Source organism: Urocitellus parryii, chromosome 13 (assembly GCF_045843805.1).
Source record: "Urocitellus parryii isolate mUroPar1 chromosome 13, mUroPar1.hap1, whole genome shotgun sequence".
Taxonomy (NCBI): Eukaryota; Metazoa; Chordata; class Mammalia; order Rodentia; family Sciuridae; genus Urocitellus; species Urocitellus parryii.
Window position 1 is genome coordinate 44,234,748 of NC_135543.1, and position 15,997 is coordinate 44,250,744.

The 15,997-nt window shown below is 35.2% G+C and overlaps 1 protein-coding gene across 1 annotated transcript in view; it reads right to left on the minus strand.

The window, feature by feature from the left end:
- Taf4b (TATA-box binding protein associated factor 4b) overlaps nt 1-15,997 on the minus strand; it is a 130,652-nt gene that overhangs the window by 61,203 nt on the left and 53,452 nt on the right. The window contains exon 10 of the mRNA XM_026388091.2: nt 3,901-4,070. Coding sequence (XP_026243876.2) covers nt 3,901-4,070 — 170 coding nt within the window. The remainder of the gene's footprint in view (nt 1-3,900; nt 4,071-15,997) is intronic.

Below are 15,997 nucleotides of genomic sequence, written 5' to 3' on the forward strand. Positions count from 1 at the left end.
GTGACCCTCAGCAACACTGTGAGACCATGCCCCAAAATAAAAAATAAAAAGAGCCAGGGATATGACTCAGGCTCAGTGGAAAAGAGCCCCTGACTTCAATTCCCAGTACTTAAAACACACACACACAGTAATATTGTTAGGCACAGTAAAACTATCCTTATCAACAGAGATCTAAATCTAAAGATATAGGCAATTAAGTAGTCAAATTTAAATGAGCTTTTAAAAATGCTACTATGATTGTTCTTAATATGTACATATATATGCATAACAATTTTTAAAAATTACTGTTTAATTCTACTTGCTAATTTATATGAAACATGCTCATTCTCATCAAAGGGTGAACAACTCTAGCAAAAATATGACTTAATTAATCCAACAATTCTTAAACAAATTCCTTAACATTACTGTATAATAAATATCAAACTTTAAAATGTTGTCTATAATAAACCAAATAGAAGGAAGATATAAATTTTTCCAATTTCTCCTAAACCACACCTTTTAAAATGTAATTAATTATTCTGTAGCAAAATAGAATTCATCTCCAATTTCAGATTCATGCAGGGAAAAAAAAACCACAACGAATCTATTTTATTATAAACCTCTGCATAAATAAATAATGAGGCCTTCTACAGAAGAAACAGTAAAATTTCAAAACAATCCAGTGACTAAAATTACATTTAAAAATGGGGTAAATAAAAAAATAACATATTTCAGGCTAAGTTGAAAGAAAATAAGCACTTAAAAAATATTTACTGTTTAGGTGGGAGATCTTTGAAATAATTTCATATATATTTATAAAATAAAGGTAATTTATCTAACATTAAGAATGACCAATTCTTAAAATATTAACAAATAATTCCAGGGCTTAGAGAAGAACAAATTTTCTAAATTATTTTCATTAGCTGGTAATAAAATACGATTTATTTAAAGTTACAAAATTAAACAGATATTGTTTCACTTGGTCTCTAGAATCATTCTCCTTGCACGGTCATTTAGTAGAAATTTAGTAGAAACTCTCACTTTTAAGTACAATTCTGTTTTTAAACAAATTCAGCATAGTTGATTCAGGAGAACTAGTTAGTGCATGCATGCTTATATGATTTTATTTAATGTTTGTGCAATTTAATTTAGGTAATCAGGGAAATAAAGAACACGGGCATTTAATCTTCTAACATTATCCAAGTAGAAAAACATATTTTAAAATTTATTTGGATAAATTTATAAGGGGGGTAGGGAGAAACCTACAATTTACTGGAAACTGAACCCAGGAAATACTTTACCACTGAGCTACATCCCTAGCCTACCCCTCTCCCCACTACTTTTTAAATTACTTTTTATTTTGAAAGTCTCACTCAAATGCTGAAGGTCTCACTAAGTTGCTGAATCTGGCCTTGAACTTGCAATCCTCCTGACTCAGCCTTCCAAGCTACTGGAATTACAGGCATCCCAGCATAATTTCAGTTTTTAAGGAATGGCCTTTGTTCTGGCATATTTTGTAAAGAAGGAATTTTATTATAAGTGGAAAACATTCCTAGAAATGCATTAACACCATTCACTCAATGGTTTTATTTTTTTTATTAAACCTTATCTAATTCAGAATTATTATTTTGCAGTTGACTATCATATGATGACAACTTTGCATTTCATTATTAAGAAATTAAAATAAAAATAGCTGTTCCCTTATTCTCCCAATCAGAGGCTTCCAAATTATGGCCAACAAGCCCAATCTTATCTCTCTTTATAGTTACAAAGTTTTATGGGAACAGCACTGTAGTGAATTTGTGCCCCCCAATACCTCAATTTATGCTGAAACCCTCTTCCAATGTGATGGTATTTAGAGTGGACTTTTGGGGGATAATGAAGTCACAGGCAGAGCCCAAATGAAAGGGATAATGAGAGATAAGACAGTTACCTCTCTTTCTGCCACGAGAATACAGCACAAGGATGACAGTCAGAAAACCATCAAGAGGGCCCTCACCAAGACTCTGATCCTGTAAGTACACAGGGTCATCTCCATCCTCATTTATGAGGAATAAATGTTTTTTTCATTTAAGCCATCAGTGTGCTATATTTTGTTACAGCAGCCCAAGCAGACCAAGAGAATAGTCTTGCCCATTTGTTTACATATTGTCTATGGTTGCTTTTGCCTTAAGACAGCGGAGCTGAGCAGCTGTGACAGAAACCATATGGGCCATAAAGTGGCAAATATTTACCATCTGGCCCTTTTTGGAAAAAAGTTGCTGATCCCTGTCCTAAGTAACCAAAAATACTCTTTCAGTGCTAATTTTTTTTTATCATTACAATCAATCTAGTTTAAATTAAACTAGAAATAAAATTTGGACAGGGACAGGAATTGATAAACCTAAGTATCTACTTCTACTCTACCAATGCTTTAGATAATTATATGGCATTAAGGAATTAAAATACCAATAAATTTCCTATATTATCAAAAGAAGGTATAATGCTTAGGCTTGCTCCAAAATTAAGGAACTGGTTCCAAACAGTATTACAAAATACACATGCAAAGAAGAAAATACCAGGAAGGAAGGAAGGAAGGGAGGGAGGGAGGGAGGGAAGGAGGGAGAAAGGGGTTTGAAGGAAAGAGAGGTAGGAAAAACACAAATAGCAAACAAACATTTCACAGTCAGGTTTATTAATTCCTATCTTTTCAACTACTCGCAAACTCTAGTTGTTCATGATAAAAAAAAAAGACAAATCTTTAATTTAAAGTAGAAATGAAAAGCGGTCATTTGTAGAGCATAGCGTACTTCAAATATTCATTAATTGTGAAGTAGACTTAAAGTGTGTAATAGTAATATACTTTGCAGTCCTTAAAAATACCATGGATGAGGACTGGGGATGTGGCTCAAGTGGTAGCACACTCGCCTAGCTTGTGTGAGGCACTGGGTTCTAATCTCAGCACCACATAAAAATAAAGATACGGTGTCTACCTAAAACTAAAAAATAAATATTTAAAAAAAATATATCATGGATGTATTAAAAAATCACAATCAACTCTGTATTAAGCCTTCAATATAAAACACAAAGATTCCTACTCAAGTACATTCAAAGTTCATTAGCACCTATCCCCAAAATGTAAAATGGATGAAGAAAAACAGCTGGACCCTGATAAGTCCTAGGGTCAAGATACAAAAAATGGCATAACTCAGACACAAAAATACTCTCTCCAACTTGTCTTTTAACAATTCATGTGGAGGAGATTGCAGTCTTACATGGTAATGAGTTTGTGATTTAAGAACAACAAAAAGCTAAGTATCTACATTGGTGTGTTCTCTCCCATATTCTTTCCCACAGTGAAGCCTACTGACAACTACTCCTGGAACTAAAGAAAATTTCAGGGTTGAGACAAGGAAAAAGGGCCTTGCTCTCAGTACCTGTTCCTATATCTTATAAATATAAACTTGTAACGTAAGAGTGAATTTGCACACATATATGCCTAAGAGCCAAATAAGGAACAGGATAGAAAAAATAATATACCATATTATACATTCATGTAAAAATGCACGTCTATTCCATCAAGAAACTGGAATAAGGACTGGGATTGTGGCTCAGTGGCAGAGTGCTTGCCTAGTATGTGTGAGGCACTAGGTTCGATTCTCCGCACCTTGTACAATAAATAAAATAAAGGTCCATTGACAACTAAAAAAAATATATATTTACAAAAAAGAAACGCAATGAAATCTTATCTTCTATTATCTAAAGTTATATGATTCAGATTATATTAATAATCTATAAAATAAAATACTTCTTTTGATAACATCCCCCAAATCCTGATTAATTCTAAAGCCTTACTTAAAGCCTCAGAGTTCCAGGTGGTCTCTCTTAATATTTTCCCCCAACAGATATTCCTATCAGACCAAAAATCATAATTGTACTTACCAATGTCCAAAATTCTCTTTTGTAGAGCTCCTATGAAAAGAAATGGCTCATCTTTACATGATTGAATGAGTGTACCAACCAATTCAGAGTTTGTTGCTAAGATGCAGGCATTTTCTTCACTGAGATTGACCCCTGCCATGGAAGTCACATCATTGATGTCATCTTCATCTCTAATAGGAAAAAAAGTTATATTTTTTGGGTAGGGTGTGTGTGTGTGTGTGTGTGTGTGTGTGTGTGTGTGAGAGAGAGAGAGAGAGAGAGAGAGAGAGAGAGAGAGAGAAAGAGAGAATGGGTTACTATAGAAAGCAAGAAAATTACAGATCTTTTCTTATAACTAATGGCATTATTTTACTTAATTCATCCAATCAAAAGAAGACTTAAAGAAAAGCTATCTTTCATAATAATAGTTAAAAATTAATTGGCATATCTAAAGACTAGTATACATTTAATATAAGAAAAATTAATCAAGAAGGAATGTTGTTTTCTAGAGTTTATCTTTCCCTCTCTGGTAAATGAAATACACCGAAAGAGATATGGAATTATACTAAATAATCCACAAATCCATTGCAATGAAAGACAAAGAAAAGAAAACAGACATCTTTGTTTTCATCCAAGATAGTTAAAAGCTCTGCAGATTTCCATAGCCCACTTCATCGTTTCATTGAGGGACAGCAGAAACCCCTCGGGTCCTGAAAGGTCTGTACCCACATAAGGCTTTTAAGAAGCTGCTTACTCAACTAGTTATTCTGAAATCAAATTTTTAAAATCAGTTTTGTTTTTCTGCTTTAGACTTCTAGGGTTCTCCATCTGTACCAACTGAATATATCAAACCATATCCTCAAACAATTGGCTGCAAAGGCCTATATATAAAATATAAAATTACATAAAATACATACATGTACAAAAGGCATAAATATAAAATGCAAAGTATGTCTGGACTCCTTTAAACAGCTGTCTGTATCTCATAGAAATGCTGCACAGCTACAATACTAAGGTAAATACATATACTTGAGGGTAAACTTTTCTTTTTTTCATCCTGTTTTTGTGTGGTACAGGGAATCAAACCCAGGGAACTTGTACAGCTAGACATGCACTCTACCATTGACAGTACCCATAAAAAGAAAAAAAAAATACTAAATTTCTTATTAGTATCCTTTCTACCATATGTAGTAATAGGAAAGTTACTGGCAAATATCAATGGATAACATAATTTAAACAAGTAAGATTATATAAAAAGATGCTGTTTCACTTTATTGCGTGGGCCAAATGTTATATCATGTAGTTTCATGTCACCAGATTTAATTATGAACCTCCTTGTGGTAATGCATTTGTGTCCAGAATGAGGGAGAGGGGGTAATTGTCAAACACTCAAGAAATGAAGCCCTGTGGTGTTCAATTTCAAAATGCAGTACGTGTAATGGGCAGGGAAAGAGAGATCCCATACACAAACATATGATGAGGAGGAGGGGGGGGGAGTCTCTTGACTGGGAAAAAAATTTTTTTTAAAAAATATTTATTTATTTTTTTTTAGTTCTCGGCGGACACAACATCTTTGTTGGTATGTGGTGCTGAGAATCGAACCCAGGCCGCAAGCATGCCAGGCGAGCGCGCTACCGCTTGAGCCACATCCCCAGCCCCCCTGGGAAAAAAATTAATCTCTCAAACCACCAAATGAAATGGGCATTACTAGCCAGGCACAGTGGTGCATGCCTGTAATCCCAAAGACTTGAAGGCTGGGCAGAAAGATAACAAGTTTGAGACCAATTTAGCAAGGAAGTAAGCAACTAGTGAGATCCTATCACAAAATAAAAAATAAAAAGGTCTAAGGTTGTGGTTCTGTGGTTAAGAGCCTCTGGGTTCAACCCTGGTACCAAAAGTGTGTATGTGGAGCGGGGGTGCTTTATAGAGTTATTGTCAGAGATATGGAATGTTCAGAATGGCTCTAGAAATCAATTCCCCAAAACAACAACTTTCTTAATAGGACCTCCAAAGCTCAGGAAATAATGCCAAGAGTTAATAAGTGGGATGGCATCAAATTTAAAAGTTTTAAAGGAAACAACTAGGAATGTGAAAAGAGAACCCACAGAATGGGAGAAATTCTTTGCTAGCTACTCTTTTGACAGAGGATTAATCTCTAGAATATATAAAGAATATATAAAAAACTTCACACTAAAAAACCAAATAGCCCAATTAATAAATGGGCAAATGAATTAAATAGATACTTCTCAAAAGAAGCAATACAAATGGCCAAGAAATAGATTTTTAAAAATGTTCAACATCATTAGCAACTAAACAAATTCAAATCAAAACTACACTGAGCCAGGAGGATTCTCGAGTTCAAAGCCAGCCTCAGCAATTTAGTGAAGCATTTACCATCCCAGCAAGACCCTGTCTCTAAATAAAATACAAAAAAGGGTGGGGGATGTGGCTCAGTGATTGAGCACCCCTCAGTTCAATCTTCAGTACCAAAAAAAGTACACTGAGGGTGCTGAAATTGTGGCTCAGAGGTAGAGCGCTCACCTAGCATGTGTGGGGCACTGGGTTCGATCCTCAGCACCATAAATATAAAGACATTATGTTCACCTATAACTAAAAAAAAAAAAACTACACTGAGTTTCATCTCACACTAGTCAGAATGGCAGTCATCAAGAATACAAATAATAATAAATGCTGAAGAGATGTGGAGATAAAGGAACACTTTTATACTGTGGAAATCAGTATGGATGTTTCTCAAAAGATTAGGCATGAACTACCACATGACCCACTTTTTGGTATTTATCCTAAAGAATTAGTCACCATACTATAGTGATACATGTATACCCATGTTTGTACCAGCACAATTCACAATAGCTAAACTATGGAACCAAACAAGGTGTCCATCAACAGGTGAATGGACAAAGAAATTGTGGTATATATACACAATGGAGTTTCATTCAGTCATAAAGAAAAATGAAATTGTGTTATTTGCAGGAAAATGTTTGGCACTAAAGATCATCATGTTAAGTGAAATAAGCCAAACTCAGAAGGTCAATGGTCCTTACGTTTTCTCTGGTATGAGAAACTAGAGAGGAAAAAGGGGAAAAAAGTGATCTCATGAAATTAAAGGGAGATCTTCAGTAGAAAGGAACCAAGAGATGGGAGGTAAGGAGGGAGGGGAGAAGTGGCCAAATTACACTGTTATACAGTGTCCAAGTACTACTACGTAACAACAAATCCCATCATTATGTACAATTACAGAACATGAATAAAAAATATGAAAAAAAAAGAATCAATTTCCCACTTGTGTAAATCAAATAGCATGCTCTGAGTTAAACATCTAAAGATTTAAATATCTGAAGTGTAATAATAGTAGAAATCATAAACTTAAAGATGGCCCAAAGTCTGAGTAAAACACTATTTTAAAAGGCCTGAGAGGAGGGGTAGAGCACTTGCCTAGCAGACATGAAGTTCTGGTTTTGAAGCCCAGAGTGACTACAGAGAACAATAAAGTGTGGGGCTGGGGATGTGGCTGAAGTGGTAGCGCGCTTGCCTGGCATGCATGCAGCCCGGGTTCGATCCTCAGCACCACATACAAACAACGATGTTGTGTTGTCCGCCGAAAAAAAAAACTAAAAAATAAATATTAAAATTCTCTCTCTCTCTCTCTCTGTCTCTCTCTTAAAAAAAAAAAAAAAAGAGAACAATAAAGTGTGGTACATTTCAACAGAGCTGAAGGAAGCCAGGTGTGGTGATGCACTCCTGTAATCCCAGCGGCTTGGGAGGCTGAAGAAGGAGGATCACGAGTTCAAAGCCAGCCTCAGCAACTTAGCAAGGCCCTAAGCAACCCAGCAAGACCCTGTCTCTAAATAAAAATGTTCTTAAAAGGCTGGGAGCCCGGCATGGTGGTACACACCTGTAATCCCAGTGGCTCAGGAGGCTGAGGCAGCAGGTTTGTGAGTTCAAAGCCAGCCTCAGCAAAAGGAAGGTGCTAAGCAACTCAGTGGGACCCTGTCTCTAAATAAAATACAAAGTAGGGCTGGGTTTGTGGCTCAGTGGTTAAGCACCCTGGGTTCAATCCCCAGTACAAAGAAAGAAGAAAAAAAAAAAGCACTAAAGGGAAGGATTTGGAATGTTTTCACTATAAAGAAATGATAAGTATATGAGGAAACAGAAAATATTGCCCTGATATGAGGACTGCACGATGTATACCTGTATTAAAATATAATATGGCATTGTACAATTATTAGCAATTAATTTTTTTGGAAAAAAACTAAGAATACATTAGGAAAAGTCAATTCACTTCAAAACAGAGTCCTAACCAGTCACTTAAAATTTCTGGAACTCAGTTTCCTCCTCTGTAAAATGTAAAATAAATGACTTAGATTAGCTACTTTGTGAAGTCCCTCTGGGAAACTCAGAAGAATGAGGCAGCAGTATTTGGACTGATAAAGAGTGAAGAGAATACACCTTAAATACATAGATGCTCATCTGAATATTAACCTAGAAGATACATGAGAAATTCTCCTCCAGAGATAGAAATGGACATGTGAGACAGGAAAAAAAGTTTTATACCATATTATTTACCTTTCCATCTTTTTAAAGGTGTACTATAATACGTGATTTATCCAATCAGAATGAGTAGTTAATGTTTTAAAAACACACATTTAATTAACCCAGCTATCCCAGTCCTTGGTCTATACCCAAAGGACTTAAGAACAGCATACTGCAGGGACACAGCAACATCAATGTCCACAGCAGCACAATTCACAAATAGTCAAACTATAAAACCAACCTAGAGGCCCTTCAATAGATGAATGGACAAAGAACTGTGGTATATATACACAATGGAATATTATTCAGCAATAAAAGAGAATAAAATCTTGGCATTTGCAGGTAAATGGATGGAGTTAGAGCATATCATACTAAGCAAAATAAGCCAATCCCCGCAAACTAAAGGCCAAATGTTTTCTCTGATAAGTAGATGCTAATCCATAATGGGGAAGGGGGAATGAATCGAGTAACTTTGAATGGGGCAAAGGTGGAGGAGGGACTTGGGAATTGGAAAGACGGTGGAATGAGATGGTCATCATTATCGTAGGTACATGTATGATTGCACAAATGATGTGACCCTACTTTGGGTACAACCAGAAGTCAAAATTTGTGCTCCACTTGTGTATAATGAATCAAAGAGCATTCTGCTGTCATGTATAACTGATTAGAACACATAATTAATTAAAATAAAAAATAAATAAAATAAAAATTTAAAAAACTAAAGACAGAAAATAAGATTAAACTTATACATATAAGCTCATTTCTTCCTTAAAAGTAAACCTGAAGTTACTGAAGGTAATTCCAATATGACCTGTACACACATACACTCAAGACTGTTTATAAGCCAGGCAAGGTGGCCCAGACCTGTAATCCCAGCAGCTCAGGAGGCTGAGTCTGAGGCAGGAGGCTCTCAGGTTCAAAGCTAGCCTCGGCAACTCAGGCCTGTCTCAAAATAAAAAGTAAAAAAAGGGCTAGGGATGTGGCTCAGTGGTTAAGCATCCTTGTGTTTCAATTCCTGGTACAAAAAAAAAAAAAAAAAAAAGACTGTTATAATCCCAGATGTATGCCAGTACATAAGCTCCTATAAACTGCATCTTGTTTCTCTAACAGGGTTCCCACAAAACTCCTGTTGAGATCTCACACACAGGTTAGAATGAGCAGTACCAGGTCAAGCACAGTAATGAACTGAACAGGATTCCATGAGGAGAAAGTCCCTTGTCTTTCAGAATCCACTTGCCTCTGCCTCCAAATAAGCAAGGAATAACTGCCCAATATGATTCGTTCTTCCCTATCATCTCTCCTTCTATTTGGCCCCAAGCTGAACATAGTTCCCTCCAGTACAGCTGCCAGTTGCCATGGTTACAGATGACAGTAGGACCAGAAAAGGACCCCTACTGAAGAAATAAGAAAAGGTGCACCCAATAAACAGCACCCAAGCCCCAAGCTGTTTAAATATTCCCTGGAGGAAAGGAGGCTGACTGAAGGAAAGCAAAGACAACACTGTTTCAACAGCATTATTAGTAAAGTCAGGACAGGAGAGGACAGTAATCAAGACCATGTTTAGGATTCTAATAGTTCTGATTTAATTTTTAAGAAGAAAAAAAATGAGAATCACTGAACCAATTCTTAAAAAGTTTAATGCAGTGCCTTCTGATAAAAGTACTGGACAATCTTGTTTTAGAAGATACTCAGAAAAGGAAACTTAATAGTGAGTGCCTTAGCAGAAAAAGCTTTCAACTCAAGATTCTGGAGTAGAATACAGTACTAGGGAAAAAAAAAAAAATCAGTCATTTCTCATGTATTCTTGCTTTGGAAGCTTAATTAATTATTTTTGCTTTTGATAAAGTTACACTGTTCATGCCTGCCTTCTTAAATCTCCTCTTAGGATCTGCAATAGCACTAGACTATCTGAAGACGAATGAATCACATTCCTTTTCTGTTCAAAAAAACCTTTCATGACCCCAGGGTGTCAGCCTGACATTGGAGGCCTTTCAGGTAGTGATCCCAGCATTTTTCCTCCTTCACACTATTTGCTATCAATAGCTCTTACTGATTCCAGGTCTGCTCAGGATATTTCTTTCCTGTGCTGATCCTGCAGTTCACCTTGCTTCCTTTCTTTGAGCTATCAAAGCCTTATCTATATACCAAACTCCTTCAAATGCCTATTTTAGAAATTCCAGCTTAATTTATTTTCAGAATTTTAAATCATTTCCCCCAACTGCTACAACTTGGAACATCTGAGAGTGTATTTTCATCTGTTATGGTAGGTCTTTCAAAGACTTAATCTAATAGTCAATGTGTTTGCCTTAAATGCCAACACAACTAACTTTATTGATCATACCAATCATCTATCATTCCTAACAGAGTGGTATATAAATTATATTTAAATATGTAAGGAACTTCTATGTGTTCAAAACAATGTGCTGGTTTATTGATTACTATGTACTAAGTAGCAGAGAACAATAGGCAAAAACGAAGGTTTTGAATCAAACTGACTAGCTTGAAAACCTGACTTCCGGGGCTGGGGATGTGGCTCAAGCGGTAGCGCGCCTGTCTGGCATGCATGCGGCCTGGGTTCGATCCTCAGCACCACATACAAACAAAGATGTTGTGTCTGCCAAAAACTAAGAAATAAAATATTAAAATTCTCTCTCTCTCTCTCTCTCTCTCTCTCTCTCTCTCTCTCTCTCTCTCCTCACTCTCTCTTAAAAAAAAAAAAAAAAAAAAAAAGAAAACCTGACTTCTGTCACTATCTATGGAAAACAAAGCAATTAACCTCTCTAAAACTCATCTTCAGTAACATAATAATAATAATAGCCCCTACACTAAGCCTGACAATTAATGAAACAACTCATGTTATACCAAAAAGGAATTACAGATGCTTCTCCACTTATGATGGAGTTATGTACCAACAAGGCCACAGTAAGTTGAAAGTACATAACACATCTAACCTATTGAACACCATAGTTTAGCCTAGATCACCTTAAATATGCTAAGAATACTAACATTAACTGACAGTTGAGCAAAATTATCTAACACAAAGACTATTTTTCAATAAAGTGCTAAATAATACATGTAATTTATCAAATATCTATATCCAAAACATGCCAAAAAGTCATAACAAAGTATCAGCTGTTTACCCTCATGATCTCATGGGTAACTAGGAGCTGGGGCTGGTAGCCACTGCCAACCATCACAACAGAGTATCTATCATACTGCATGTTGCCAGCCAGGGAAAAGATTTTCTACTGAATGCATATTATTTTCACCATTCTAAGTTTGAAAAATTATAAGTTGAACCAAAAATAAGTCAAGGACCATCTGTACTTTAACATATAAAAAACTCCTATAAGTAACTAAGGAAAAGATCAAGGAACCAATGGAAAAATGGATGAAGCATATGAATCTTCAGTGAACAGAAAATAAAAATGACTCAAGATATTCTAACCCATTTAACAGAAATATGGGATATAATTTTTCACCTGTGGGACTAGCAAAGTGTTTTTTAAAGTTTATCAGAACACATGAAAAAGTGCTACTTTAAGCTTTGCTATTGAGAATAATTTGGTAATATAATCTCCAAGAAGGTCCATTTGGAAGTATCTGAGAGTTTAAAATGAACAAACCACTCTTCCTAGAAATTATGTGAAATAACAGTCACTGCAGCTTTGTTTCCCAAGCACCATCCATAATTACTAAGCTTTGTTGAAAATATCAAATCACAATGAACATGTACTAATAATATCAGAAAAAACCCAAGATTATTAACTGGTAGAAATCAAAACAGAAAATATATATTATTGTATATTAGCATTTGTGCTGAAAAAAAAACAATACAAATGGCACATTTATAATGTACCACCAATAAAGTGCACTCCACCAAAAAAAAAAAAAAAAGATGGTGATGATGATGATAAAAACCATATATAGATAAACAAGAAACTGGTAACAAGTTCTAGACTGGCTCTAGGCTGGCACCTTGGGTAGCAGAGAAAAGAGAAGTGATTCTTATTTTTCCCACTTTTGTACTTTTCGTGTTCTTGCAAAAGTGTGTTAATGCTTTATACATTACCTAATCAAACAGACAATTTATTTTTTAGATACGAACAAGCAAGCTGGACAGGGTTGTGCATGCCTATAATCCCAGTTACTCAAGAGGATGGGGCAGGAAGATCACTTGAGCCCAAGAGTTTGAAAGCAGCCTGAACAACAACATAACAAGATTCCACCTCAAAAAAACAAAATAAAAACACCAACAACAAAACAATTTTATCTCAAGATGACCAAGTTCTTTCCTTACATTATTGATTCCTTCGAAGTCTGCCTTCAATATTCTTTTGCACCTCTCTTGGCTATGGCCTCTCTAGCTGACCACAGTATGTCTATAAACTCACCCAATACCTTTTTTCCTTCTATGCATTTTCTAAAGTCATTTTCCTCATGGGAAGTCCCTTTGTATTTCTTCTTATTAACTAAAAGGTAGCACACAGTATTCTACAGTATATCTTAGACTTTAAGTGGTTCTAGGAAGCACCTAGCAGACATATTTAAAATGCAGGTCTCATAGGCAAGCACACCTACACAGCATTCACGATTCTCATTCAGTTAGGTCCTATAATGGAGACCAGAAATCTGTCATTTTTTAACAAGCACACTTACATGATGATAACCACAAATGGTCCGGTCTGTGGACCCCACTTGAAGACTACTAGCCTACCACGTAATTTTGAATGAAAACCACACTAGAAGCTAAACTATATAGGAAACTAAAGAATATTACTTACTTACTGAAAAATGACAAATTCTATTATACATTAACATATGGAATATTTTCATGAAAACTAATACCAAAATAAAATTTAAAAATTAGTAAGCTGGGTGTGGTGGTGCATGCCTGTAATCCAGGGACTCAGGTGGCTGAAGCAGAAGGATTGAAAGTTCAAAACCAGCCTCAGCAACTTAGCGAGGCCCTAAGCAACTTAGTAAGACCCCATTTCAAAATAAAAAGGGTTGGGGAAATGGTTCAGTGGTTAAAGACCACTGGGTTCAATCCCAGGTACCAAAATAATAATGATGATGATGATAATAATAATATTAACAGTGGCACTGTGTTCTATTTTTGCAAATCTCTTTAAAAAACCACTCGTCATCATACAGTTTGAATAAATCTTTTACCCATGCATAGTTTTGTAACATCACAGGTAATTTGGAAAAGACTGGTTCACTGAGATATATACATCTTCCAAATTTAGACTCATACATAATTCAAAAATCACATGTTAATATTTTGAGCAATCAGAAAAGATAAGTATTGAAAAATCTGTCAACCTCATGGTAGGGAAAATAAATTTTTCAAAAATTTTTTTCTCAAACTTTATCATTGGCCTAAATAAATAAATAAGTAAGTTGATCTCCCCACTCTCCAGAAATGATAGGCTCCATTCTTTTATTAAATTTCCAAGTCTAAATAATCTGTCAGTTGTTCTTTCAAGTAAAAAATAGTGTTCCATGGGGGGAAAAATCAGTTCAGCTCATAACTCAAACAGGCGCATAAGAACTTGTCTTGAGACCATTGTATTCTGACACAAAGCAGAAGAGATTCTGTCACATAGAATAGGAAACAGGCATGTCCTCAAGGGTTCAGAGTTAATAAAATAATAACTTGTGTTATCTCATTAAGAACACCCAAAAATTTATTTTTCCTTTGCTTTTTGTTTATTACAGTGTATAAAAGGAAATAATAAGTGGCCACTTAGGGGCTGGGGTTGTAGCTCAGTGGTAGAGCGCTTGCCTTGTACGCGTGAGTCCCTGGGTTCTAGCCTCAGAACCACATAAAAATAAATAAATAAAAATAAAGATATTAAAAAAAAAGAGGAATAGGTATTTAAAAAATAAATAAATAAATAAGTGGCCGCTTAGTGTGATTTGGTACCACTGCCTGGTTCTGTGCTGACACCAAGAGTTTCACCACATGGCTTTTGAATCATCCATGCTGATAACACTCTCAAAAGGGTAAATAACATTATGACAGTAATACACAAAAAGTCTCCTGTTAAGAGTCTCAGTTTTTAAATTCTTTTCTGTAGACCACATTTCGAGACCAGCTAGTCTATATATTCGTAGTTAGAAGAACTATAATGAACATTAGTAATACTATAAAGGTTTTCAAAATACAGATCTCTCCCATATTTAGTCTCCAGATATTTCATTCTGGATGAACCAAGTTTCCTAGATAACTCTAAAATTGTTGATATATATTATAATAGCAAATATTTACTTATAAATAATTTCAGAAGTATCTATCAGACCTTTCCTATATTTATATTTAGGTTATTAATCTTAAGAAATTGAATATGAATCACACTGCAGCATTATCACTGTCCCTTGGCTTTGATCCTTCTTGTGGAGGCCAATAATCAATAAAGTCAGGCCCTTCCTTACTGCACAAGTTAACTTTAGCATCTGTTTTATGGTGTACATACCTCCAAGGTCTTTCTTCTCAGTTCATTCTGCACATAAGTACAAAGACAATTTATCCTGAAATCATTTTTCTATGACAAAATGTGAATAAAACTTTAAAAGATTTCATAATCTAATCTCCAATTCTTCACTTAAGGCTCTTTGTCCTCATCGGGAAAGAGGTAATTTATTGTAGAGTTGTCGAAATGATGTGTTTGGAATTTCAAACTAGTTAGTTATAAAGTAGTCTGTAAACCAGGAATTGCCATATAAATAAAATTTTTATGATTGTCTTTTAAAAAAGTAAAATAAATAAATAAATAATTCCCCTGTATAAAATGTTCAGGAATCTAATTTCCATCAAAAGCTAGCACAGGATCATATTAAGCTGTTAAAATGCCTTCACTACAAGAAAAATTACATTTATTATTCATTTATAAGTATTTTATTATATATGTCTAAAACACAGACTAAAAAAAACTATGAAGCATTACCACATCGAAAAAATTGATATTCCAAGGTGTGGTAACGCATGCCTGTAATCCCAGCAACTCCGGAGACTAAGGCAGCAAAATTACAAGTTCAAGACTAGCCTCGCAATTTAGCAAGACTTTGAGCAACTTAGTGAGATCCCGTCTCAAAATCAAAAAGGACTAGGAATGTAGTTCAGTGGTTTTGCATCCCTGGGTTCAATTCCCAGGAAGAAAGGAGAGAGAAAGAGAAAGAGGGAAAGAAAGTCCTTACCATCACAAAATACCCACTCAGTTTAAATAGGGAAAATCAAACAAACTTGAAGAGGTGCTATAATACGGTCATTTCTGATTCAGTCAGAAGTATGACAGTTAAAACATGAATCTCTGGCACCATCTGGTGTTTAAACACCATACAGCTTCCAATATTCATCACAGCTATAGAGATGAGCTAACTAGGAAACAGGGTTTTCCAGAGAAAAAAGTCACAAATCAACAACAAAAACAAAAATTTAGGTTAACCAGATAGTTTTTTTGGGGAAAAAAACAGGCAGACATCAATCTATGATTAAATTTCATCCAGTTCAATCAAGACAAGGTCTAATGTCATATACTTCCCCTTCTTATTTAATAAAAAT